The following is a 25758-nucleotide window of genomic DNA, read 5'->3' as shown; positions in this document are numbered from 1 at the left end:
GGAAGTGAAATTATAAAACTAAAAAATTTGCTATTCTGGGAGCAAACTTTTATAATTTTTTAGCAAAATTCAAAATATATATTTTTTAACTTAATTTCAGTTCATTGAGTCGTCCGACCTGTAGGGGGCGCTTTGATCTATTTTATTTTGTATTAATAATATAGTTCTTCACATTTCCCTTCCCTTGATTAAATGTGATTAATCAATGACACATATTTGTGACGAGGAACACCGGCTCGTCCACCTGTCCACGCTCAGGTTCAACACATGTTTCCTGACTTTTGCTGCCGTGGCAACAAAAACAGTGATATGTTGTCGTTAGAAGTGGGCGTGGCCGGTTTCCTTCCTCTGATTGGCTCTTGACCTGTTTCGTACGATCAGTGTACGAAACCAGAAACTGGAGCTTTCCACAGAGTTTAGACCGGGCTCGACTCCGGCTCCGCCCCCCGTTGTCTCTGCCCCCCGTTGTCTCCGCCCCGTTTGGGCCCAGAGCCACACCCCTTTCCGATGGCTGTGATTGACAGGCGGCTAAACCAATCGCAATACACAAACAAACATGGAGGCTTACGACAGAGGCCAAGTCTGCTTCTTTATAACCACCTCAGCGTTTTGACAGTTGTGTTTTTTTACTTAATTAAAGAGATTATTTTTAGCTTTCACAATATTAGACCCAGAAATGATAGTTAAATCTATTACATTTAACCAGATTAAAATTGTTTTTTCCTCCGGTTAAACCACTCAAACATTTGCAAACACGAGAGAGGCTGCTCTTTATTTACATTGTTCTGACGTTTATTTCAAGTCCCAAAAACAATTTTTTTGTGAATTTTCTTCCGCTTTTAAAAAATAATGGTAAAAACCCGACAAATGCTCTTTTTTTTCTCTTTTTAAAACAAACCATACAGCAACAAAGATGTACATGCTGACCTATGTAAAGACAAATATGTAAAAATAGTAATAATTCAAATAATAATGATACGAATTTAAATAATACTAATTTCAAATAATTATAATAATTTAAATAATCATAATTTAAATAATAATAATAAACCATAATGATAAATGGAAAAAAAAATAATGTAAATTATAATAAAACGAAAGAAGAATAATCTTAATTTTTTCTTTTAAACTAAAACAATTTTTATCAGCCGATCCATTTACTTATAATCAGAATAAAACAGACGTCACCGTCTCAGCTTCACAAAAGCTCCAGAGGTTCAAGAACAGCTTCAGTTTGAATTAAAGGTCATTTTTTCAAGCGTTTTTTAAATAAAATTGGCCCCTAAGCTTGGCTCTTCTCACTGCTCCCATCTCGACTCGACACTAGAGGGCGCCGTGCCTTCTCCGCCCATTCTCACTTTACAGGCTGATCATCTTAACAAACAGACCTGTGGCTCTTTATCAAACTAAAGACATAAGAAATATATAAATATGATTATTTACTACAGACTATAAGGGAAACATTGTTAACCCTCCTCCATAAGTATTTATTTGACCTTTCTTTATGTATTTCTTTCAGTTTATTACTATTAATAATAACAATGATAATACTACTACTAATATTATTTCTACTATTATCTGTATCATTATTTGTATTATTATTATTTATATTATAATCTGTATCATTATAAATATTTTTTATAATCATTTTTATCATAATTATTTTTAATGATTATTATTTATATGATTATTGTTTGTTTTATTATTATTATTATCATTAATAGTATTAATTACTATTAGTACTATTATTATGTAACTACTATATTTTTTACTCTTTAATCAGTTGATGATAAATGTATGAATATTTGGTCTTATTCTGAAAAGACTGTTGTTTACAAACGCTGCTTCTTGAAACTTAAAAAAGTCAAATAAATGTCTGAATAAAATTAATAAATCACTTTATCACCAGATTGTGTCGACAAAAAGCTCTTGTGGATCGTCCAAAGAACAAAACTATCAAGTCGTTTAAACATGGACTTTATTCTTAAACTGAACTTAAATGATCATGATATTTGTGACGCTTTTGACGCATGCTTTACGCTCTTTGGATCCATCGCTCTGTTTAGAGAAGCAGAAAACGCTCCCGAGATTCAGGAAACGCCGGCTCGTCCGACACAAACAAACACAAACCCTTTCACCGGCCGCGCCTTTGCCTCCCGCGTTTCCCCCAAAGACGCCGCCTCCACTCGGACCGATCGAAATCTGTCCTGAATTCACTGTTTTCTGAGCCAAACTAAATCCAGCCGCACAGTCTCTTCTCACGTGAATTACCGTATTTTCTGGACCATAAGTGGCACCTTTTTTCATAGTTTTGGCCGTGGTGCGACTTATACTTATATTTATACTTATATACTTATACTCCAGTGCAACTTATACTTATACTTATATACTTATACTCCGGAGCGACTTGTATGTGATATTATTTGTTATTTTCACACTTGCAACTGAATTTCATACTCCAGTGCAACTTATGTTTTTTTTCTTCTCTATTATGCATTTTTTGGCTGGTGCGACTTATACTCCAGAAAATACGGTATTTTACATCATCGTTTCATTCCTCTCCAATATTTACCGTTACAGATCACGTGACATGATAAAAGCGTCAAACGTTTTGTGCGACGTTTGAGAGTTTAGTGTGAATCTTTTTCTTTTTTTAAGACATTATTTTTAAGTTTTGTGAAGAAAGACTTGTGTATGAAGTAGCCACATCTTCTTCTTCTTTGGTGTTGTTGTTTTTGTTGTCGTGTTGCTTTTAATGGCAATTGGCGGCCAACTGAAAAGCTGCGTTTACTACCACCGACTGTAGTATTACGTCTTCTGTAGTTGTAGTTGTTGTAGTTGTTGTTGTTGTAGTTGTAGTTGTAGTTGTAGTTGTAGTTGTAGTTGTAGTTGTAGTTGTAGTTGTAGTTGTAGTTGTAGTTGTTGTAGTTGTAGTTGTAGTTGTAGTTGTAGTTGTTGTTGTTGTAGTTTTTGTTGTAGTTGTAGTTGTTGTTGTTGTTGTTGTAGTTTTTGTTGTAGTTGTAGTTGTAGTTGTTGTAGTTGTTGTTGTAGTTTTTGTTGTAGTTGTAGTTGTTGTTGTTGTTGTTGTTGTAGTTTTTGTTGTAGTTGTTGTTGTAGTTTTTGTTGTAGTTGTAGTTGTTGTTGTTGTTGTTGTTGTAGTTTTTGTTGTAGTTGTAGTTGTAGTTGTTGTTGTTGTTGTTGTAGTTTTTGCTGTTGTTGTAGTTGTTGTTGTAGTTGTTGTAGCTGTTGTTGTAGTAGTTGTTGTTGTTGTTGTTGTTTTTTTATGGCGGTTGGCATCCAATTGTTGCATTACCGCCAGACTTTATTCCTCAGACATTCCAGCTGGCCGTCTTCTTTAGTAGAGCTTTACTACAGAACTCCTGCAGTAGTTGTACTTGTACGTGTACGTCTAAAGTATTTGTCGCGCTAAAGCGTAACCATGACATCAGGATTCAGGGTCATAAAAGCTAAGATTCTAGAACGTCATTTAGGATTCATTTCTGCTTCTTCTTTGGTGTTTTATGGCGGTTGATGTCAAAGTGTTATATTATGTCGTAGACAGACTTTTATTATTTAGACTCTATTTTTCTTCTTCTTCTTCTGTTACTTTTAATTGTGGTGGGCAGCATTTACCGCCACCTACTGGATTGAGTGTGGACAGAAGAGCGACGGAAACCAATGTTATAACTCAAAAAAGGTCTTCTTCTTCTTCTTCTTCTTCTTCTTCTTCTTCTTCTTCTTCTTCTTCTTCTTCTTCTTCTTCTTCTTCTTCTTCTTCTTCTTCTTCTTCTTCTTCTTCTTCTTCTTCTTCTTCTTCTTCTTCTTCTTCTTCTTCTTCTTCTTCTTCTTCTTCTTCTTCTTCTTCTTCTTCTTCTTCTTCTTCTTCTTCTTCTTCTTCTTCTTCTTCTTCTTCTTCTTCTTCTTCTTCTTCTTCTTCTTCTTCAGTGTTTGGTTTGTGTCGTCGTACGTCGTTTACGTCGTACCGTCCGACCAACCAATCTGTTCTAGTCTACGTTTCCCACCAAAATGACCTCGTGCTTGTGTCATAGTTCCTGCACGAGTCATGGCTTAGTGGCAGAGCATTCGACCACTAATCAGGACATCCCTGGTTTGACTCCCGGGGCCCTCAGCATGAAGGTCTCGCACAGTGGCTGGAGAACTGCTCAGAACAGATGCAGAGGAATTGGAAACTTAAATTCCGCAGTCGCTCAATAATGCGTTTTATCTTCAAACCTGCCAAAACACACAAGGACACCGTGCAAGACAACGACACAACAAGGACACCGCGCAAGACAACGACACAACAAGGACACTGTGCAAGACAACGACACAACAAGGACACCCTGCAAGACAACGACACAACAAGGACACCGTGCAAGACAACGACACAACAAGGACACTGTGCAAGACAACGACACAACAAGGACACCGTGCAAGACAACGACACAACAAGGACACCGTGCAAGACAACGACACAACAAGGACACTGTGCAAGACAACGACACAACAAGGACACCGTGCAAGACAACGACACAACAAGGACACCGTGCAAGACGACACAACAAGGACACCGTGCAAGACAACGACACAACAAGGACACCGTGCAAGACAACGACACAACAAGGACACCGTGCAAGACAACGACACAACAAGGACACCCTGCAAGACAACGACACAACAAGGACACCCTGCAAGACAACGACACAACAAGGACACCCTGCAAGACAACGACACAACAAGGACACCGTGCAAGACAACGACACAACAAGGACACCCTGCAAGACAACGACACAACAAGGACACCGTGCAAGACAAGGACACCGTGCAAGACAACGACACAACAAGGACACCGTGCAAGACAACGACACAACAAGGACACCCTGCAAGACAACGACACAACAAGGACACCGTGCAAGACAACGACACAACAAGGACACCGTGCAAGACAACGACACAACAAGGACACCGTGCAAGACACAGACACAACAAGGACACCGTGCAAGACAACGACACAACAAGGACACCGTGCAAGACACCGACACAACAAGGACACCGTGCAAGACAACGACACAACAAGGACACCGTGCAAGACAACGACACAACAAGGACAGCGTGCAAGACAACGACACAACAAGGACACCGTGCAAGACAACGACACGACAACGACACAACAAGGACACCGTGCAAGACACAGACACAACAAGGACACCGTGCAAGACAACGACACAACAAGGACACCGTGCAAGACAACGACACAACAAGGACACCGTGCAAGACAACGACACAACAAGGACACCGTGCAAGACAACGACACAACAAGGACACTTTGCAAGACAAGGACACTGTGCAAGACAACGACACAACAAGGACACTGTAGGCGAGACAACAACATAACAAGGACACTGTGCAAGACAACACACAACACACATACACACAAACGTACAACGCAAAAGTGGATGATGGAGTGAGAGAAAGTGAGAGACTGTCTGAAGTTCTACTTGTTTTGAGTCTGGATTTGAAGAGCGGAAGGGAGTGTTTGTTCGGGAGTGTCAGGAGGGAGATCTGCAGGTTCTGCCCCCGTCCCCATGGTGATAAGAGAGGAGGAGGAGCAAAGAGCCAGAGAGGGGAGAGAGAGGGAGTGGAGACGTGGAGGAGGTCAGAGGTTATGAGCGTGTCCTGGAAATTAGTGTTCTTGCAATTAAATTAAATCTATTAAATTCCCTCCGCATTTGACCAAAATGTGTTGCTTTTTTTCCTGCTGTAGAATAAAAGTATATAAGATAGCGCAAATGAAGTATAAGTGCCTGTTAGACTCGAGTACGCTTTTGTTTTGGCGCAAAGTAGCATAAAAAAGTATTAAAGTTTTCCCATGTGGTATAAATGAAACCATTTATAGTCTTGGTTATGGACGGATTTGGATGTAAATTAAATAGTTTCATTTTATTTTTCATATTAATGCTTGTTTTGGCGTTGTTTTTGTCATTTTCCTGAACTGAACTCCATTTCCCACAACCCCTTGCTGTGGCGCATGCGTAGCTTCGTCCTAACAACGCGATTGGGATGTTTTGTGTAGCAACCGTTCATTCTGACGCGAATAAACGCGTTTTAAAAGACGAGCAGGACTTTTCTAAACTTTAACCGTGTCGGGAATGGGACTTTTTAAAATGGGTTAAACGCGTGGTTTGTTGCTGAAACCGGAAGTCAACGCGGGAAGGTGAGAAAGTCCGCGAATGTTCGGCCCTGGGCACAAGCTAATGCTAATGCTAACACCAACCGGCACTCAAAAAACACATTATTTCACTTTGCAAGGTTAATATACTTAAATGCTATGTCTGAAAGTCACAGAAAAATCACATTATTCAGGTGAAATAAGAAAATAACACGTCATACATTAAATTGGCTGACTATATAAAACATAATAACACAATTTAAATAGTATCTGTAACGCAAAGCTTGGTTGGTTATGGTTGAATTAGGTTAAAGTCGAATGGTTAATAGTCTGTGGTTTATTTTCTATTGTTGCACTTGTTGTGTTTATAAAGATGTGCTGTATGAGTAAAGGGTTTGAGTCAAGTTTAGGTTCAGGAAGTTTTGAATTTAACTTCACACGGCTGAAAATGCTTAACCTGATCCTTCTACACTCTTCTATACGTCTGCTTTTCTTACCGTTGTCAGGACCGTGCATTTTAATGGACACATGATGTAAACATAGCCATGGACATATTTCCAGCCGTCGTCCTGCATTCACTCTCATGTTTCTCAGTGGAGACCTATGCAGTGAGGGGTCCCGGGACCTTCATGCTGTGAGGCGAGAGCACTAACCGCTGAGTTTACATCGTGCCATGACTTGAGTGTGGTCCACATTTGATTAAGATCACATTTACTTGGTTACATCATGTGTGGTTTAAGATGAGAGCGAAGAGAACCTTTTATTTGTCCCAAAATGGTGAAATTCCAGTGTTTCAACTCAGATTAGCCACAGAATCTAATTAATAAAAACGTGTAACATCTGGTATAAATATACTTAAATCTGGTATAAACGTAGATAGACAAAAACGTGTAAATAATAGGAAAATGATAGTAAGTGGCTGCAATGAGGACAGAACATATTTCTTGCTTCTGATGCTGTATTTGTTCTGTTTCAGGCTGAATCATGTCGTGTTTTGATGACACCGCTGCAGATGTCCCGGTCAAGGACATCTCGCTGGACCTTCCCAGACTCGCTCTAGGTCACATCGCTCTAGGTCTGTGCCCTCCTGACGACCTTCACCCGTGTCTTTATGATGACGGGTTTCTTCTCTTTTAAAGACGTTTGAATTGTGTGTGCTAATCACCTTCGTTGCAGGCATTTCGGGAGCTGCGAATGTCCGCGCTCGTCAGGATGTGGTGCGCATGTCCCGAGAGCAGCTGGAGGACAAGTTCCTGCGCCTCAACGACGAGAACCTGAGCCTCAAACAACGAATCAACAAACAAGACGAAAAGATGAAGAAGTCAGTGCCACAGACCAAGACTAATGTGTTTCATCTCTTAGAAATGTTTAAGTGATTTGAATCTTTAGGAATTGTGACCAGTCGACTGTAAAAAAGAATCAAATTATGGTCATATTTTGAACATTATCTGGACAAAACAGTCTAAAACGCATACGAAACGACCTTTTTCTGGCAAAGACAGTGGCTTTGTTAAAGTTTAAACAAACAAAATATTAAACTATTTCTGATCTTCACCAATAAGTCATTTGAATAATAAATATTCTCCATCTAGAAGTCTTCAGCCTCCATTTTTAACCCTAAATTCGTCAAGAATGTGTCAATGTACAATAGAAACTGTCCCAAACGTGCTCCTCAAACTGTCCCAAACGTGCTCCTCAAATTGTCCCAAACGTGCTCCTCAAACTGTCCCAAACGTGCTCCTCAAATTGTCCCAAACGTGCTCCTCAAACTGTCCCAAACGTGCTCCTCAAATTGTCCCAAACATGCTCCTCAAACTGTCCCAAACATGCTCCTCAAACTGTCCCAAACGTGCTCCTCAAACTGTCCCAAACGTGCTCCTCAAACTGTCCCAAACGTGCTCCTCAAATTGTCCCAAACGTGCTCCTCAAACTGTCCCAAACGTGCTCCTCAAACTGTCCCAAACGTGCTCCTCAAACTGTCCCAAACGTGCTCCTCAAATTGTCCCAAACGTGCTCCTCAAACTGTCCCAAACGTGCTCCTCAAATTGTCCCAAACGTGCTCCTCAAACTGTCCCAAACGTGCTCCTCAAACTGTCCCAAACGTGCTCCTCAAATTGTCCCAAACGTGCTCCTCAAATCGTCCCAAACGTGCTCCTCAAACTTTCCCAAACGTGCTCCTCAAACTGTCCCGAACCTGCTCCTCAAACTGTCCCGAACCTGCTCCTCAAACTGTCCCATACGTTCTCCTCAAACTGTCCCAAACGTGCTCCTCAAACGGTCTTAAACGTGCTCCTCAAACTGTCCCAAACATGCTCCTCAAACTGTCCCAAACGTGCTCCTCAAACCGTCCCAAACGTTCTCCTCAAACCGTCCCAAACGTGCTCCTCAAACTGTCTCAAACGTTCTCCTCAAACCGTCCCAAACGTGCTCCTCAAACCGTTCCAAACATACTCCTCAAACTGTCCCAAACGTGCTCCTCAAATCGTCCCAAACATGCTCCTCAAACTGTCCCAAACATGCTCCTCAAACCGTCCCAAACATGCTCCTCAAACCGTCCCAAACCTGCTCCTCAAACTGTCCCAAACCTGCTCCTCAAACTGTCCCAAACGTGCTCCTCAAATTGTTCCAAACGTGCTCCTCAAATTGTCCAAATGGTGCTCCTCATTCTGTTCCAAACGTGCTCCTCAAACTGTCCCAAACGTGCTCCTCAAACTGTCCCAAACCTCCTCCTCAAACTGTCCCAAACCTGCTCCTCAAACTGTCCCAAACGTGCTCCTCAAACTGTCTTAAACGTGCTCCTCAAACTGTCCCAAACGTTCTCCTCAAACTGTCCCAAACGTGCTCCTCAAACCGTCCCAAACGTGCTCCTCAAATTGTCCCAAACGTGGTCCTCAAACTGTCCCAAACGTGCTCCTCAAGCTGTCCCAAACCTGCTCCTCAAACTGTCCCAAACCTGCTCCTCAAACTGTCCCAAACCTGCTCCTCAAACTGTCCCAAACCTGCTCCACAAACTGTCCCAAACGTGCTCCTCAAACTGTCCCAAACGTGCTCCTCAAACTGTCCCAAACGTGCTCCTCAAATTGTCCCAAACGTGCTCCTCAAACCGTCCCAAACGTGCTCCTCAAACTTTCCCAAACGTGCTCCTCAAACTGTCCCGAACCTGCTCCTCAAACTGTCCCGAACCTGCTCCTCAAACTGTCCCATACGTTCTCCTCAAACTGTCCCAAACGTGCTCCTCAAACGGTCTTAAACGTGCTCCTCAAACTGTCCCAAACATGCTCCTCAAACTGTCCCAAACGTGCTCCTCAAACCGTCCCAAACGTTCTCCTCAAACCGTCCCAAACGTGCTCCTCAAACTGTCTCAAACGTTCTCCTCAAACCGTCCCAAACGTGCTCCTCAAACCGTTCCAAACATACTCCTCAAACTGTCCCAAACGTGCTCCTCAAATCGTCCCAAACATGCTCCTCAAACTGTCCCAAACATGCTCCTCAAACCGTCCCAAACATGCTCCTCAAACCGTCCCAAACCTGCTCCTCAAACTGTCCCAAACCTGCTCCTCAAACTGTCCCAAACGTGCTCCTCAAATTGTTCCAAACGTGCTCCTCAAATTGTCCAAATGGTGCTCCTCATTCTGTCCCAAACGTGCTCCTCAAACTGTCCCAAACGTGCTCCTCAAACTGTCCCAAACCTCCTCCTCAAACTGTCCCAAACCTGCTCCTCAAACTGTCCCAAACGTGCTCCTCAAACTGTCTTAAACGTGCTCCTCAAACTGTCCCAAACGTTCTCCTCAAACTGTCCCAAACGTGCTCCTCAAACCGTCCCAAACGTGCTCCTCAAATTGTCCCAAACGTGGTCCTCAAACTGTCCCAAACGTGCTCCTCAAGCTGTCCCAAACGTGCTCCTCATATTGTCCCAAACCTGCTCCTCAAACTGTCCCAAACCTGCTCCTCAAACTGTCCCAAACCTGCTCCTCAAACTGTCCCAAACCTGCTCCACAAACTGTCCCAAACGTGCACCTCAAACTGTCCCAAACGTGCTCCTCAAACCGTCCCAAACGTGCTCCTCAAACTTTCCCAAACGTGCTCCTCAAATTGTCCCAAACGTGCTCCTCAAATTGTCCCAAACGTGCTCCTCAAATTGTCCCAAACGTGCTCCTCAAACTGTCCCAAACGTGCTCCTCTAACTGTCCCGAACCTGCTCCTCAAACTGTCCCATACGTTCTCCTCAAACTGTCCCAAACCTGCTCCTCAAACCGTCCCAAACGTGCTCCTCAAACTGTCCCAAACGTGCTCCTCAAACTGTCCCAAACGTGCTCCTCAAACTGTCCCAAACGTGCTCCTCAAACTGTCCCAAACGTGCTCCTCAAACTGTCCCAAACGTGCTCCTCAAACTGTCCCAAACGTGCTCCTCAAACCGTCCCAAACGTGCTCCTTCAGGCTGGCCACGAAGCTGATGCGCCTGGTGAAGGACCGCAATCGCCTGGAGCAGCTGGCCTCGGGGGTGGCGCCCCAGCCCGGGCACAGGGTGAGGGACGTGGGCATGGAGGAGCTGGTCGAGAACCTCCAGGACAACGTCCGCGACCTGCAGGCGGAGAACGAGAGCCTGAAGCGGCGCCTCCGTGTGGCCAAGCAGCAGATCCTCCAGCAGAACAGAAGGAACACGGCGTACAACCACGTCCAGTCTCGGATCAACAGCGGGATGAGGAAGCTCCGGGACACGCCCTCGCCGGCTCCCGCGCGGCCCAGAAGTGAGTCCTGGGTGAAAAGGTGTGGGGCAAATGCAGAGACCATGAAGTATCTACCGTATTTTCAGGAGTATAAGTCGCACTAGCCAAAACGATGTATAATAGAGAGAAAAAAACATATATATATGTCGCACTGGAGTATAAGTCGCATTTTTGGGGGAAATATATTTGATAAAATCCAAGAACAGACATTTAATCTTGAAATGCAGTTTAAAATAATAACAGATTAGAGAACATGGTGAATAGGTGTACGTATGCTAACGGTAACACCTTCAGCTACATGACGTAAGTGTATAAAAATAACAGTCTAACAGGCACACGTTTGATTTGGGCGGCGGCAGGTGCAGAGGGCCGACCTCCGACCGGTCAGCTGCCCCGGTATGGTCAGAGCTTACTGGAGGAGGCCCGGGCCGAGATACGCAAACTGTGAGTGCCGTCCAAACTGTTCTGATGTCAGATGTGTGTGACGACTCGTGTGTGTGTGTGCGACCTCGTGTGTGCGTATGACCTTGTGTGTATGACCTTGTGTGTATGACCTTGTGTGTATGACCTTGTGTGAGTGTTTGACCTCTGAGACTTGTGTGTGTGACCTGGTGTGTGCGTGTGACCTCGTGTGTATGACCTTGTGTGTATGACCTTGTGTGTATGACCTTGTGTGTAAGACCTTGTGTGTATGACCTTGTGTGTGTGTTTGACCTCTGAGACTTGTGTGTGTGTGTGTGACCTTGTGTGTATGACCTTGTGTGTATGACCTTGTGTGTATGACCTTGTGTGTATGACCTTGTGTGTGTGTTTGACCTCTGAGACTTGTGTGTATGACCTCGTGTGTATGACCTTGTGTGTGTGTGTGACCTCTGAGACTTGTGTGTGTGTGTGTGTGTGTGACCTCGTGTGTGTGACCTCGTGTGTGTGACCTCTGAGACTTGTGTGTGTGTGACCTCTGAGACTTGTGTGTGTGTGACCTCTGAGACTTGTGTGTGTGTGACCTTGTGCGTGTGATCTTGTGCGTGTGACCTCGTGCGTGTGACATTGTGTGTGTGACCTTGTGAGTGTGTGTTTGACCTCTGAGACTTGTGTGTGTGTGTGTGTGTGACCTTGTGTGTGTGACCTCGTGCGTGTGACCTTGTGCCTGTGACCTTGTGTGCATGTGACCTCGTGCCTGTGACCTCGAGCCTGTGACCTTGTGTGCATGTGACCTCGTGCCTGTGACCTCGAGCCTGTGACCTTGTGTGCGTGTGACCTCGTGCGTGTGACCTCGTGCCTGTGACCTTGTGTGCATGTGACCTCGTGCCTGTGACCTCGAGCCTGTGACCTTGTGTGCGTGTGACCTCGTGCGTGTGACCTTGTGCCTGTGATCTCGTGTGCATGTGACCTCGTGCCTGTGACCTTATGTGCGTGTGACCTCGTGCGTGTGACCTCGTGCCTGTGACCTTGTGTGCGTGTGACCTCGTGCCTGTGACCTCGTGCGTGTGACCTCGTGCCTGTGACCTCGTGCCTGTGACCTTGTGTGTGTGTGACCTCGTGCGTGTGATCTCGTGCGTGTGATCTCGTGCGTGTGATCTCGTGCGTGTGACCTCGTGCGTGTGACCTCGTGCGTGTGATCTCGTGCGTGTGATCTCGTGCGTGTGACCTCGTGCGTGTGACCTCGTGCGTGTGACCTCGTGCGTGTGATCTCGTGCGTGTGATCTCGTGCGTGTGATCTCGTGCGTGTGATCTCGTGCGTGTGATCTCGTGCGTGTGACCTCGTGCGTGTGACCTCGTGCGTGTGATCTCGTGCGTGTGATCTCGTGCGTGTGATCTCGTGCGTGTGACCTCGTGCGTGTGACCTCGTGCGTGTGACCTCGTGCCTGTGACCTCGTGCCTGTGACCTCGTGCGTGCGCCTCAGGGAGAACGTGATCGAGTCCCAGAGGAGCCACACGGAGGCGCTGGAGGGAGACGCTCAGCTGCTCTGGGACGAGCTGTCGAGGAAGGAGGCTGAGTTCGAGCAGAGGCTTGTGGACGCCAAGCAACAGCAGAGCGCCAGTCTCCGGTACGACAGCTGCCTGTGCGCTTTTGTTTGAGTGAAGTGTCATGACAATCTGCTGCTTGTTACGATGAAATATCACAATCAGTTCTACGGATTCTATTATTAAGCCTTTTTAGATCTACTTGTGTTAAAGCGCCAGAAAAAAAGAATAATTATGTTAAAGTGCCTATGACAGGTTCATGTGTATTTATACTTGTTGTACATATATTATACTTTTACACCAATCGAGCAGGTATTTGTGGAGAAAACGTTGAAAAATCTGTAGAAAATGACATTCCAGTCAAAGTTTATGCAGAATTTACACAAAAGAAACAACTTTTTTGACTCTTTAAACATGAATTCAACAAAATTAAGTTCTAAGCTCTCTTATATTTTAATGTGTCAAATGTATTAAAAGTTGACAGTAGATACGTTTTGGTCCAGCGGTCGCGAGCTTATTTCCTAGTGTGATGTCATCATTTACAAACAGGAAGTACAATTATAGACCTACAAAATGTGTTATTCTGGGATGTTATTAGTTTAATTTTCAGCTACATTTTAAATACATTTTATCTCGGCTCCATTTTAGTTCAATGAGTTCTCTGACCTGTAGGGGGCACTTTAAGCTCACGCTATACCAAACCTCTGTTCATAAAAGACACTTTAATCATAACTTTGTTGCTCTACCAGGTCGTTGTGAATGAAGTAGTTCTCACTCGATAAATAAAGGTTAAATAAAATAAATGCGCACTCTTTTGTGTGGAAATAAACTGGCCCTTGTCACACTAATACACATTAATTTTGTAAAAACAAGTTCAAATGTTGTCCTGCTAAGGAAAAATCAAAAATAATTGACTTTTAGCAAAATGAAGGTCGTTTGTGAAGACTAAAACTAGTGATGTGGGACAGCTATATCCGCAAGCGGCATTGGAGGGCCTTTAACCCCACTAAAACCTGCTGTTTGGTGCATTTACCTGGTGTATGTGGCCACTGGGGCTGGACACATTCAGTCATTTAGTTGATTAATCGGTCGATGGTGACATAGTTGATTAAAAGGATTTAAATGGGACCACGACAGAAAGGAGAGAGCGATCTGAAGATTTTGGGGTGAACCGTGAGTTTAACCGACCTTCTCACATAAATACCCCGTTGCCCAGTACTTTTCTGTATCGATAATGTATCAATAATGGCACAAACTTACCCGCGGTTTGAGTCAGACACGTGGATCGAATATACTTCATAGTTTTGAGTGCTTTAGGCAGGGCATGTGTCGATCCGCGACTGAGAACCGGCGATTTAGACGACCAAGAAAGTGTCCACGGATATCCATTATAAAATACAACATCTAGACCTAAATTACAGCCTGTTTTAAACTTAATTATTTAGATTTGTGATCATTTTCTTAGGAACTGTGGATAAATGCTACAAAGCTTTGTGTTGCGTTTAGAGCTATTACAGTATTTTCTGGACTATAAGTTGCACCAGCCAAAAAATGCATAATAAGTCGCATTTTTGGGGGATTTTTTTTGATGAAATATAAGACCAAGAACAGACTTTTAATCTTGAAATGCAGTTTAAAATAATAACAGATGAGAGAACATGGTGAATAGGTGTACGTATGCTAACGCTAACACCTTCAGCTACATGACGTATGCTAACGCTAACACCTTCAGCTACATGACGTATGCTAACGCTAACACCTTCAGCTACATGAGGCACAGACAGAACTGTGGTAAGTGTCTGGTATGTTAACGTAACATATGAACAGTTATTCAGATAACTATAGCATAAAGAACATGCTAACAAGTTTAGCAAAGCATCAGTTTTACCCCAAATCACAAAATCCACTGAATTCTTCTTCCTCTGTGTCACTTCTGAACAACTCCACAAACTCCAGAGGAAGAGGAAGTGCAGATTCTTCTTCTGCGAAAATAACAAATAATGTCACATATAAGTCGCTCTGGAGTATAAGCCGACCAAAACTATGAAAAAAGGCGTGACTTATAGTATATTATGTAAATTATATATTATATGTATTATAGGAAATTACGGTATGTTAAACTTTATTATCGTAAAAGTGTGAATAATCTAATTCCCTTTTAAGCAGTATTTTTTGTACCATCAGTGCAACGTGAACATATTTATTAGGCTGTAAATGCTTAAAGATTGTAATTCATCTCAATTTAAATCAGTTTTTGCTGTTGCTTTTCCCTGAATCTTCATTTGACAATAACAAATGCTCTGAACTGAATACAGAAAATGAATGGGACTAAATTGTGGAAAAAACACCAATAAACAGGGACAAAATCAGGGCTTAATCTTTGACTAAACTAATCATTGGCCGTGTTTCTTTATCGTCAGGAATCACTGCACATTTCTCCAGCTGGAGAAGTCAAATTCTGCCCCAAAAAACCATCATCTCGTTTCCTCGCGTTGGGCAATTACCAGAGTTTGGCCCATGTATGTTTGGGATCTTTTTAGACTCTTCTCGTTAAACCCGACCCGCCGTGCCCCTTTTGAATACCGCCGGAGCTCCTCTGGCACCGCCGATCGATCGCTCCTTCATTAAATTTAACCGGCGTTTCCACATTCCCACCGTCCGCGTGTTTATGGTTGTTTGTGTTTGCTTGTGTTTGGCCTCAGAACGAGCGTGAGCAGCAACGTGAACATGATCAAAGTGCAGCAGCAACTGGCCGAGCGCTCCGACGCCATCGCCGAGCTGCAGGGGAGGTTTCTGCAGCTGCAAGAGGTGAGAAAACAACACTCCGTCCTCCCACCTGTGCACAAGAGGAAAAAGCAAAGGCGAGCGGGGCCCAAAGCTGCACTTTATTGATTTGTATGTATCATCGGGCATCGCGCACAAGCTGCCGGTGCTTTGTTACATTATATTCATCATAATAGTACCTCCTCGTGGTATTAAATGTATTGTTCATAGTGTAGTAATGCTTTGTAATATGTAAACGCATTTGATTAGGATGAAAAGAAAACATAAAAGCAGATCTAACTACTTCAAATAATAATCAACTTGGATGAATAGAGACGTTGTGGATTTGACAGTTTTCTGTGACACATGAAGCCCCGCCCACCTCAGAACGTTTAGTTAAAAAATACTAGTAGTCAAGTAAAAGCATGTTGTTGTTGTTGTTTTAATCTTCATCCAACTTTGAAAAACTTTGAAAAATGTTGACCATTTTTTCAAAACTTTGAAAATTTGTGAACATTTTTGAAAATGTTTGAAAACTTTGAAAAACACACGTCCTTACTGTGAGTGGCTTGCATCTCCAAAAACCTGACTCGTCCTTGGCCTGGTGGCGCCTCTTCTTGCTTGTTTCCATGGACATGTTTCTTTGGCTATAATATTCTTTGCAAACTTGTGTTCTTATTTTTTACATCTTGTAGCCTATTGTTATTTTTATCCAATAGCAGATTTAAATTGTTCCTCTTTGTGACTTGTATAGTTTTTTTTTTAATCATTGTTCATTGTTTTATGTCTATGTTTTTGAATTCTGTGCATTGACAACGGCAATAGAACCTTTTCTGATTCTGATTCTGGCACGGAGAAAGTTCGTAAGTGTGGCTTTAACCGTCTTCTCCCGTGGACTCATGCCAGTGCCACTTCCAGAAAGTTCCGCGATGTTGCTCTAAGTGATAGTGCAGAGCACAGAACAGAGGTGTGGAGGTTCTCTCACAGTTTCAACGTTGGTTCCGTCCCAGAGTCAGCAGACGTTGAAGGCCAGTCACGACGCCGCTCTGTCCCAACTGGACTCTGTGACTCAGGAGCTGAAGGAGGAGCGACTCCGGAGTCTGGAGCTGGAGCAGAATCTCAGGAGTGCCGCCGTGTCCAGCAGCGCTGTGCAGCAGGTCAGAGCAGACGTCCAGAGACACGAAACATACATGTACTACAGATTATCTACATCTATGTCAACCAAATTAGGCTGCCCCAAATAAATTGTATGTTTGCAGTAACCCAACCCAACATTTTTCAAGTGGGTTGGTAGGTAGGTAAATTTTTTTTTTTTTTACTTTAAAGGCAAAAAAAATATCCAAATTAATTGCGTGTTTGCTGTAACCCTACCAATTTTTTTCAAGTGGGTTGATAGGTAGGTAAATTCTTTTTTTTTGTTTTACTTTGAAGGCAAAAAAAAATCCAAATTAATTGTATGTTTGCTGTAACCCTATCAACATTTTTCAAGTGGGTCGGTAGGTAGGTCAATAATATTTTTTTTTTTTTTTTACTTTGAAGGCAAAAAAAAAAATCCAAATTAATTGTATATTTGCTGTAACCCGACACAACATTTTTCAAGTGGGTCTGTAGGTAGGTAAATTATTTTTTTTTGTTTTACTTTGAAGGCAAAAAAAAAAATCCAAATTAATTGTATGTTTGCTGTAACCCTACCAACATTTTTCAAGTGGTTCGGTAGGTAGGTCAATTATTATTATTATTTTTTTACTTTGAAGGCAAAAAAAAAAAATCCAAATTAATTTTATGTTTGCTGTAACCCGACACATTTTTCAAGTGGGTTGGTAGGTAGGTCAATTATTATTATTATTATTTTTACTTTGAAGGCAAAAAAAGATATCCAAATTAATTGTATGTTTGCTGTAACCCGACAACATTTTTCAAGTGGGTCGGTAGGTAGGTAAATTCTTTTTTCTTTTTTTTACTTTGAAGACGTAAAAAAAATCAAAATTTGTATATAAAATCCACCCATTTAATGATAATTAACTCCCATCCCAAGTCCACTAGCACATCACGCCACGTATCAGTCTTAAAACCATTCTTAATTCTCACCCTGTTTCCTCGCTTCGGCCGATCTGTCACCGACACACTGAACTGCACTGAATGCACATGTTGTTGTCGCCATTTTTTGATTCTGCCAGGGATATTTTTTTTTTTAGTCGAATATTTTTTTTACCAATTCGGTCGGGTTATGGCAAACAGACATTTTTTTTGCTCTAGACCACAAACTCTCACACCGTCAAAGGGCGCAATATTCACTGGAGATGACTTACTGCTGGACTTACTGCTGTCGAATACAGTAGTTCTCCGTTATCACGTGTTTCGGAGCTCATAATTATTATCAGATTTTAATAAAGCTCTTTAAGTTTAAGACTATGTACGTGGGACAAAAAGCTCCTGAAATTAAAACGGCAGATGGATTCTCTTTGGACGATTCTTCGGGCCGTTTATTTCAATCAAATTTAAACAGAAAAAAAGAAGTCTGGACAGTTAAAAAGTATTGAAAAATTTCATTGACTTGAAAAAAATCTGGTTTTCTGGCAATGACTTAAGGTAGAGACAATAATCTCACACATAAGGCAGTCTCATACATGGTGTTTTTAATAAATTACACAATAAACAATCGAGTTTCATTTGTCATTTTTAAATTTTCTACATTTACTTTTCCTGTTTCTCAGCTCCAGGAGCAAATCTGTGAACTGGAGCAGGAGCGAGACCTTCTGAAAGAGAACAACGACAAACTCCTCAAGAGGTTTCTAATACTTGTCCATCCCGCCGTCCTCGACTTAAACGTCTCTAGTTGATCTCGTTAAAAGTGTTTGTGGTCCTCGTGTCTAGCGCCTTCGACGTGTCCCAGCAGCAGAAGTGGCATATCCAGGAGCAGAAGTTAATGGTGCAGATCTCACAGCTGGAGACGGCGCTTCAGGCCGACCTCACGGACAAGAACGAGATCCTGGACAAAGTCAAGTCGGAGAGAGGTGTGTCTACTGCTTCTATTGTAGACGAACCAATAATATGTATCTGCAGAGGTTCTTCTAGTGCTTCTACTGTAGACACACCAATAATATGTATCTGCAGAGGTTCTTCTAGTGCTTCTACTGTAGACACACCAATAATGTGTATCTGCAGAGGTTCTTCTAGTGCTTCTACTGTAGACACACCAATAATATGTATCTGCAGAGGTTCTTCTAGTGCTTCTACTGTAGACACACCAATAATGTGTATCTGCAGAGGTTCTTCTAGTGCTTCTACTGTAGACACACCAATAATATGTATCTGCAGAGGTTCTTCTAGTGCTTCTACTGTAGACACACCAATAATGTGTATCTGCAGAGGTTCTTCTAGTGCTTCTACTGTAGACACACCAATAATGTGTATCTGGCGAGGTTCTTCTAGTGCTTCTACTGTAGACAGACCAATAATGTGTATCTGCAGAGGTTCTTCTAGTGCTTCTATTGTGGACAAATGTATAAAAAGCCATGTTGTCTCTTTCCTGTTCTGTAGAAACCAATGAGAAGCTGACTGAAGAGAATCAAAAACTGCACGTTCAGTTCTTGGAGCAGAAGCAGCAGCTGGAGGAGATGAAAGACAAATTAAATGTTTACAGCCAAGTAAGTTAATTTTGGCTTGTGTTATGAGAACCTAATTAAAAGCAAAAAACAGAAAATAAATAAATAAGATTATGATTTGAAGGGCCTATTAGAGAAACAATTTTCAAAGTTAGTAATTTAAGTAGATATTTAAAGGCGCTCTACCTGATTTTGACTGTTTTTAGGTTTATAATTTCACTTACTGTTTGTACTGTGGATGACGTCACACTTGGGAATTACCCATCAAACACTGGGCAAAACTCATCAAATGTCACATTTTTAAAATTTGACAAATTAAAATATAAGAGAGCGACTTTATTTTGTTGAATTCATGTTTACAGAGTCAAAAGAGTAGTTTTTTTGTGTAAATTCTGCATAAACTTTGACTGGAATGAGAGTCCCTGGTGTGATGTCACTTCCTGTCATTTATTTTCTACAGATTTTTAAACTTTTCTCCACAAGTACCTACTCGATACTTTTCTCGAAGTAGAAAATCGTAAAAACCCGTCGTACGTCACTTTAATTACATGAAAACCATCCCTTTAAATCTATCGCTCACAAACCCTTTAGAACATGACTGGTATTCACATGCACGTCAATTACAGTTTAGTCTGTGACGAGAATAAAGCCGCGTTCCTCTCGTTTAATCAGTTTCTGTGTCTGTTTCCAGGACGGCGACTACGACGTCTCGGAGCTGACCGAGGCGCTGCTGCTTGTCAAAGTAAGTGCTTCTCACGATCATAGATGGACCCCTAGTGACTTGTGCTGACGGTTCTGCTTGCGTTTCACAGGAGCGTAAGTCCCAGCGGAGCGGCGAGCTGGCTTTCCTCGCGCCGGTCAGCGACGCCGTGGACGGTGAGTTGAGAGAGCTGAGGGCGGCGCTCGCGGAGACCGCCCAAGAGCTGGAGAAGACCAGGAGCCTGCTGAGCGTGGAGAGCCGGATCAGCAGAGGATACAAGGTGCAGCCGCATTCACACGGTGCCCGTTGCTAACGAGTAGGGGTGCGCCAAAATATCGATATGGCGATATATCGCGATATTTACTCAAGTCGTCATCGATCTTTTAACGTTGTAAAAAGCCGCTATAAATGGCTCTTTTCATTTTTCCTTTGTTGAGACACTTCTTTGGAGTTAGCCAGGGGGCGCACAGGGCGAGATTGGCTATGGGCGGAAGAAGTCGTACATGGAAATGCCGTCAGATGAGGAAAAGAAAAGTGAGTCACATTATGTCACATTAAGTCACATTATGCGGGTGTGTGCTCTTTTATAACGAACACACTGCTAGACGGGGAAGGCAAACGAACTGCTAATTTAAACTGTAAACTTAGATGGCGAACTCCGACGCACCACACTATTTCTTTTCGCTCTCCCTCGCTCCGCTTGCCGGTGGTCTTGGCTGCGCCCCTTAAAGGGCCAGCATGACAGTCTCTCATGGATACAAGTTAGAACCTCTTGTGCAGTGGCAGAAGAAATACAAGTTCAGGACCACAGAGCGCCGTGAATCTTCATCTTGAAGCCTCTAATGACTCTTTTGAAGACAGTGAGGAGAAGACTCTAAGCAGGAGAAAAGATGGTTTGAAAGAGGAGTTAAAGAGGCTATTTTTGTTAAAAAGAAAGACTTTCTTTAAACAGGAATGGAAGGTTAAGGTTCAATCTTCCTTGTTGTTTATAATTGAATCTTGAACCCCTGGAGAGGTCGACGCCCAGGGAATTCAGATGTTAATCAGGTCCTCAGAGAAGAGAAAGAGTGAGACTGGGACAAAAGGGAGACTAATCGCCCATTAAAGGACTGATAGTAAACAAGAGGCTAGCTGGATAGAAAACAAAGAGGTGTAAGTTTCTGTTGAAACAAACAACTTTTTCTTCTACCTCAGAAGGGCCCGCCCGGTGGGCAGAGCTTACCACAGAATAGAAAAAATATCTGAGTTCCCGGTCTAAATTCACAAATTGACAATGACTTTTGGATGAGAGTCGAAACGTCTTATTTTTTCTAAAACTGAGTCCAGATGATGCAACTGAACCTTTTGTCCATTTCCAAATTGAGTCCGAATGTCATTTTTTTCCCTCCATTTGTCTGTCCTCGATCGTTGGTGACGTTGTTGTCGTCCACCTCTTTGTTATGGCCAAAAGCACGGTCCAATGGTAGGAGTTCTGAGGCCCAGGTACAAAGCTCTAAAGTCCAGAAGGATGGAAATGTCAAAGATATTTCTCAATCGCTCATTGGTCGTATTGATCGTCTGCCTTTTCAAACGTTTTCTGGATGAAAGAGGCATAAGAGTGAACAGCTGGACACGGTGTCTCTCGACCGCTCTGAGTCTATAACGCGTGGCCGCTTCCCCTCTTGTCGCAGGCTGAGCTGGACACGGTGTCGTCAAAGGTCAGAAGTGAGCGGGCGGAGCTGGACCAAAGGCTGGAGAGCCAGGCCAGACTTCTGGACTCGAGAGCGGCGAGGATCCAGAAACTAGAAGGTTCGTGCGGGTTTTATCTTTCTACAAACTGTCGAGCGCAGAACGTGCAGAGGAAAAAGGCGTTAGATCTTTATTAAGGGTTAGGGTTAATAACCAAAAAATAATAATTATGGCTGTTTTTAAAAGCAAAATTAAGTATTTTTTGTTCAATATACAGCACAAGAATTAGACATAAATGTAAAGATCTTTATTTTTACTTTTATTTTTTACTTTTCGGTCACAAACTTGAACAGTCACATGACGGTCTCAATCATCGCGCATAATCGTTAAATTGTGATGTTTTTTTCCCACAATAATCGTAACTCTAACATTTCGTATCGTGACATTCCTAGTCTTAGTAATGTGAATCCGACAGAACTCGAGCTGAACTAAAGCTTGAACAACCCGACCAACTGTTTTGGTTGTTTATCACAGTTTCATTACAGTTTATCACAGTTTATCACAGTTCATTATGTTGTGTTTCTGCTTACGTAAGTCATTTACTCTTTATCCTCACAGTAATAATGTGACACAGTTACATACAGTATTTTTATATATATATATATATATATACAAGAAACACGAAACAGGACCAAAGAGCTAGACTACCGTAAATAAATAATAAAATGGATAAAATGAATAAAATGAATAAAATGAATAAAATGAATAAAATGAATAAAATGAATAAAAATAAATCTACAGTAGCAGGAGTTGAGTTGCTGGGCCAGTTTTCTGTCATCTACAGAAGGGGGGGGGGCTCTGGGCTTGTAGTTGGTGAGAAGCCGGAGCCCACTCCACACAGAGGCGGGATTGGAGAGGAGGAAAGCCACCGACTTCTGAGGAAAAAAGAGGTTGATCACCACCTAGGCCGTTCGTGCCGAGACGGGGGACGATGACCGGTAACAGAGAGGGTGTTAAATCACAACACCTTGTTTTGGACCCCCGGGCTCTCTCCCTCAAATATTAAGAGGGTCTTTGGCATAGGGTACAGCAGGGTATCCAGACATGCAAGTATCTGTTCTATGCTAGCAGAGGTCTCCCGGGGAGTTGAGGCACCGAAGCGTTCACACTGTCACAAGGCAAAAAGAGCCAAATAATATTTTTCCATAACACCGTTCTTCCAGCTCAACTCAAAGACATCGCCTACGATACCAAGACCATTGTCTTCAAACCCGACCCGACGCCCGCGGAGGACGAGGACGAGGCGGACGAGCTGAACGAGAGCCTGGACCTGGAGCGCGGCGAGAACGTCCTGGAGCTCCAGATCTGCAGCGCGTCCCTGTCCCCCGCCGCGCTCGGGGCCGCGTCCGACCCCGAGCCGTCCACCTTCTGCACCTACTGCGTCCACACGTTCGAGCTGCACTCCACCCGCGTCGCGAGCGGCCCGTGCCCGAAGTACGGCTACACCTCCCGGTACGACGTGTTGGTGGACCAGGCGTTCGTGGACTACGTGAGCGGGAGCGCGGTGACGGTGGAGCTGCACCAGGCGCTGGGGCAGGAGTGGAGGACCCTGGCGACGGGACAGATCCGCCTGCAGCCTCTGATGGAGCGGGAGGGCAAAGTGCACGGCTCCATCCCGCTCATAGGTGAGTCGCGGCGGCCATCTTGGCTCTGGTCGCTAATGTAAACTCAAAAAAGGAAATCTGTATAAACGGCTCAAATATCAGAACAGTTCAAATCTTCACTGTCGGCTGTGGTTCTGACATTTATACGACAACAAATGACATCGTACAAAAGTATAACTGCATTTTAAAACACAAATGTGGCGTTGAAAATGCTAATGAAAGATTAGCTTTGGTGATTAGCATGTCAAACATAATGTGCTCCAAGAAACTGAAACTTGGTCTGTGTCTGAAACTTTCCCTGAGCATAATAACAGCGCTGCTCTAAATATTAATCATGTTTTTGTGTGATTTTGATCTTTTATTGCTGACTTTGACGAAACTTTTTAAAGTCTGTGTAAAGTCGTGTAAAAGCCGAAAAAGACCCAAAACAAGCCCCGCAACGATAAACAATTTTTTTTTAAATCCTCAAGACGCAGCTCTTGGAGCAAATAAAGATCTTCACTAAACTCTGCTCAGCTCTAAAGTATCTGACTATGATCTTCTATGATCCTGACTATGAGGCCTGTGTCCAATGGATGAAAAGGCCAAGAAGAGTTGATGTGTCTAAATTATTATATTACTGCCTTCATCCATTTGCTAAAACTGTACCAATTTTCATTACAAACCAAAATTGGGAATGAAATTGTCTATTATTATACAGTGCTCACTGGGAATACATTTGAATTACTATGTTATTACCATGCAATAGTATGTTTATGGTGCATGTACCTTTGGAAATAATGAAGGTTTGTTAAACTATCCTTGGAGGAAAATGCAACCCCATATGAGGAATATTTACCATCTTTAAAAGATTCTGGGGAGAGCACTTTTTATAATAAATACACTTATTCCTCAGTAATGCATAAACAAAGACTGAATACATAGTGATTCAGGCTTAATACTCTTAACCTTTACCTTAATTAAGTAGTTACTAAGTCTGATTCATGCTTAAAAAACTCTTTGTTCATGCTTTGTCAGGATAAATTAAGGTGTAAATGATTATATCCCGTGTGGTGTGTTCAGGTGTGTCGGACGAGGCGCGCTCCTTCGGATCGCTGGATTACTGGTTCAGGCTCCAGGTTCCCATGAGACGGACTCTGCTCCTGTACAAAGAGAAGCTGAAGGCCGAGGACCGCGCCCGCTCCTCGGATCTACAGGTAACACAGTCCCTCTTTACGTTTAACGCATTAGAACCCAGAGGCAGGAGTTTAAATCCCCACAATTGTCTATTTGCTGAATTTAGAGTCAATTTAATCCACGCTTTTGTCCTCATTTAGGTTCTTTCTTGTTTAGAACTAGAGGAGCAGTTGTGTATTCTTCTTAGTTTCTAGATAGAATAGTGGTGTGGTCGGCCCAGGTGGTCCTCGGAGGGCCAAAACGGGACACTTAAGGTCCAAACCACGCAGTCGATCAGAAAACACTGACGACGTTCACGCTCACTTTTGCCCCGGTGATAATGTCGGTTGCAGCTGCCGCTCCCGGACGACCGGAACGAGCTGCGCATCGCGGTCCACGGCTGCAGCGGCCTCCGGTCCGGACGCTCGGGCGCCCCCAGCCCGTACGTGGTCTACCGCTTCTACGACCGGCCGGAGAACCCCACGCGCACGGCGCATGACTCGGCCGAGCCGCGGTTCGACGCCGCCGAGCGCTACGCCGTGGTGGTGGACCGCGCCCTGCACCGGTACCTCAGCTCCGAAGCCGTGCAGTTCTCCGTGTACGACCACAAGGAGGAGGAGATGGAGGTGTATCTGGGCAAAACCAAGGTCCCGCTCGAGGCTCTGGCCCGGGACGAGGACATCAGCGGTGAGTTTTGGCGAGCGTCTCACTGTCTTTGAGCAATAAAACATCAGTAATGGAACTCATTGAACTAAAATGCAGTTAAGATAAGTATATTTAGGATTTTGCTAAAAATGAATAAATAAAATGTCACAGAAGAGCACATTTTTGAGGTTTATAATTCCACTTCCTGTTTGTATTTGATGACGTCACACTAGGAAATTACCCAGCAAACACGGGGCCAAAACTCATTTGACAAATAACAATATCTGAGAGCGACTTTATTTTGTTGAATTCATGTTTAGAGAGTCAAAAATGTTGTTTCTTGGTGTCAATTCTGCAGAAATTTTGACTGGAATAAGTGTCACTTCCTGTCATTTTTCTACAGATTTTTCCAAATTTTCTCCACAAATACCTGCTCGATTGGTGTAAAACTGTAATATATATGTAAAACAGGTATAAGCACACCAAATAAAGTCAAAATAAGGACATTGTAAAAACCTGCCGTACGTCACTTTCAATATACTTTTTATTATAGACAATATTCTCAATATTCACATTTTGCATACATACAAAACAACATTTGCTGTATTACACGCTGTATTTTTTATTTATTTTTTTTTGAACCACTTTCCCTTTTTATTTTTAAATGTATAAAACAGAACAAAAAAAGAACACAGAA

At 43.0% G+C, this 25758-nt stretch overlaps 2 protein-coding genes across 2 annotated transcripts in view; one reads left to right on the top strand and one right to left on the bottom strand.

Annotated features, from left to right (window-relative positions):
- The window catches only part of LOC140349618 (E3 ubiquitin-protein ligase TRIM21-like), a 74305-nt gene that overhangs the window by 13525 nt on the left and 35022 nt on the right, over nt 1-25758 (bottom strand). The gene's annotated exons all lie outside the window — the stretch shown is intronic.
- The window catches only part of rpgrip1l (RPGRIP1 like), a 30903-nt gene continuing 12288 nt past the window's right edge, over nt 7144-25758 (top strand). The window contains exons 1-16 of the mRNA XM_072435525.1: nt 7144-7229; nt 7346-7490; nt 10607-10917; nt 11256-11340; nt 12801-12944; nt 15564-15669; nt 16635-16781; nt 18339-18412; nt 18499-18638; nt 19165-19271; nt 19921-19971; nt 20042-20209; nt 21600-21717; nt 22821-23282; nt 24324-24457; nt 24770-25103. Of these exons, the coding sequence (XP_072291626.1) occupies nt 7154-7229; nt 7346-7490; nt 10607-10917; nt 11256-11340; nt 12801-12944; nt 15564-15669; nt 16635-16781; nt 18339-18412; nt 18499-18638; nt 19165-19271; nt 19921-19971; nt 20042-20209; nt 21600-21717; nt 22821-23282; nt 24324-24457; nt 24770-25103 (2602 nt within the window). The 5' untranslated portion in view covers nt 7144-7153. The remainder of the gene's footprint in view (nt 7230-7345; nt 7491-10606; nt 10918-11255; nt 11341-12800; nt 12945-15563; nt 15670-16634; nt 16782-18338; nt 18413-18498; nt 18639-19164; nt 19272-19920; nt 19972-20041; nt 20210-21599; nt 21718-22820; nt 23283-24323; nt 24458-24769; nt 25104-25758) is intronic.

The sequence above is a fragment of the Eucyclogobius newberryi genome, unplaced genomic scaffold (genome assembly GCF_026437365.1).
Source record: "Eucyclogobius newberryi isolate DKJ021-1_F unplaced genomic scaffold, fEucNew1.0.hap1 SCAF_7, whole genome shotgun sequence".
Classification (NCBI taxonomy): domain Eukaryota; kingdom Metazoa; phylum Chordata; class Actinopteri; order Gobiiformes; family Gobiidae; genus Eucyclogobius; species Eucyclogobius newberryi.
The sequence above is the reverse complement of the archived record's forward strand: the minus strand, read 5'-3'. Positions and strand labels throughout refer to the sequence as shown.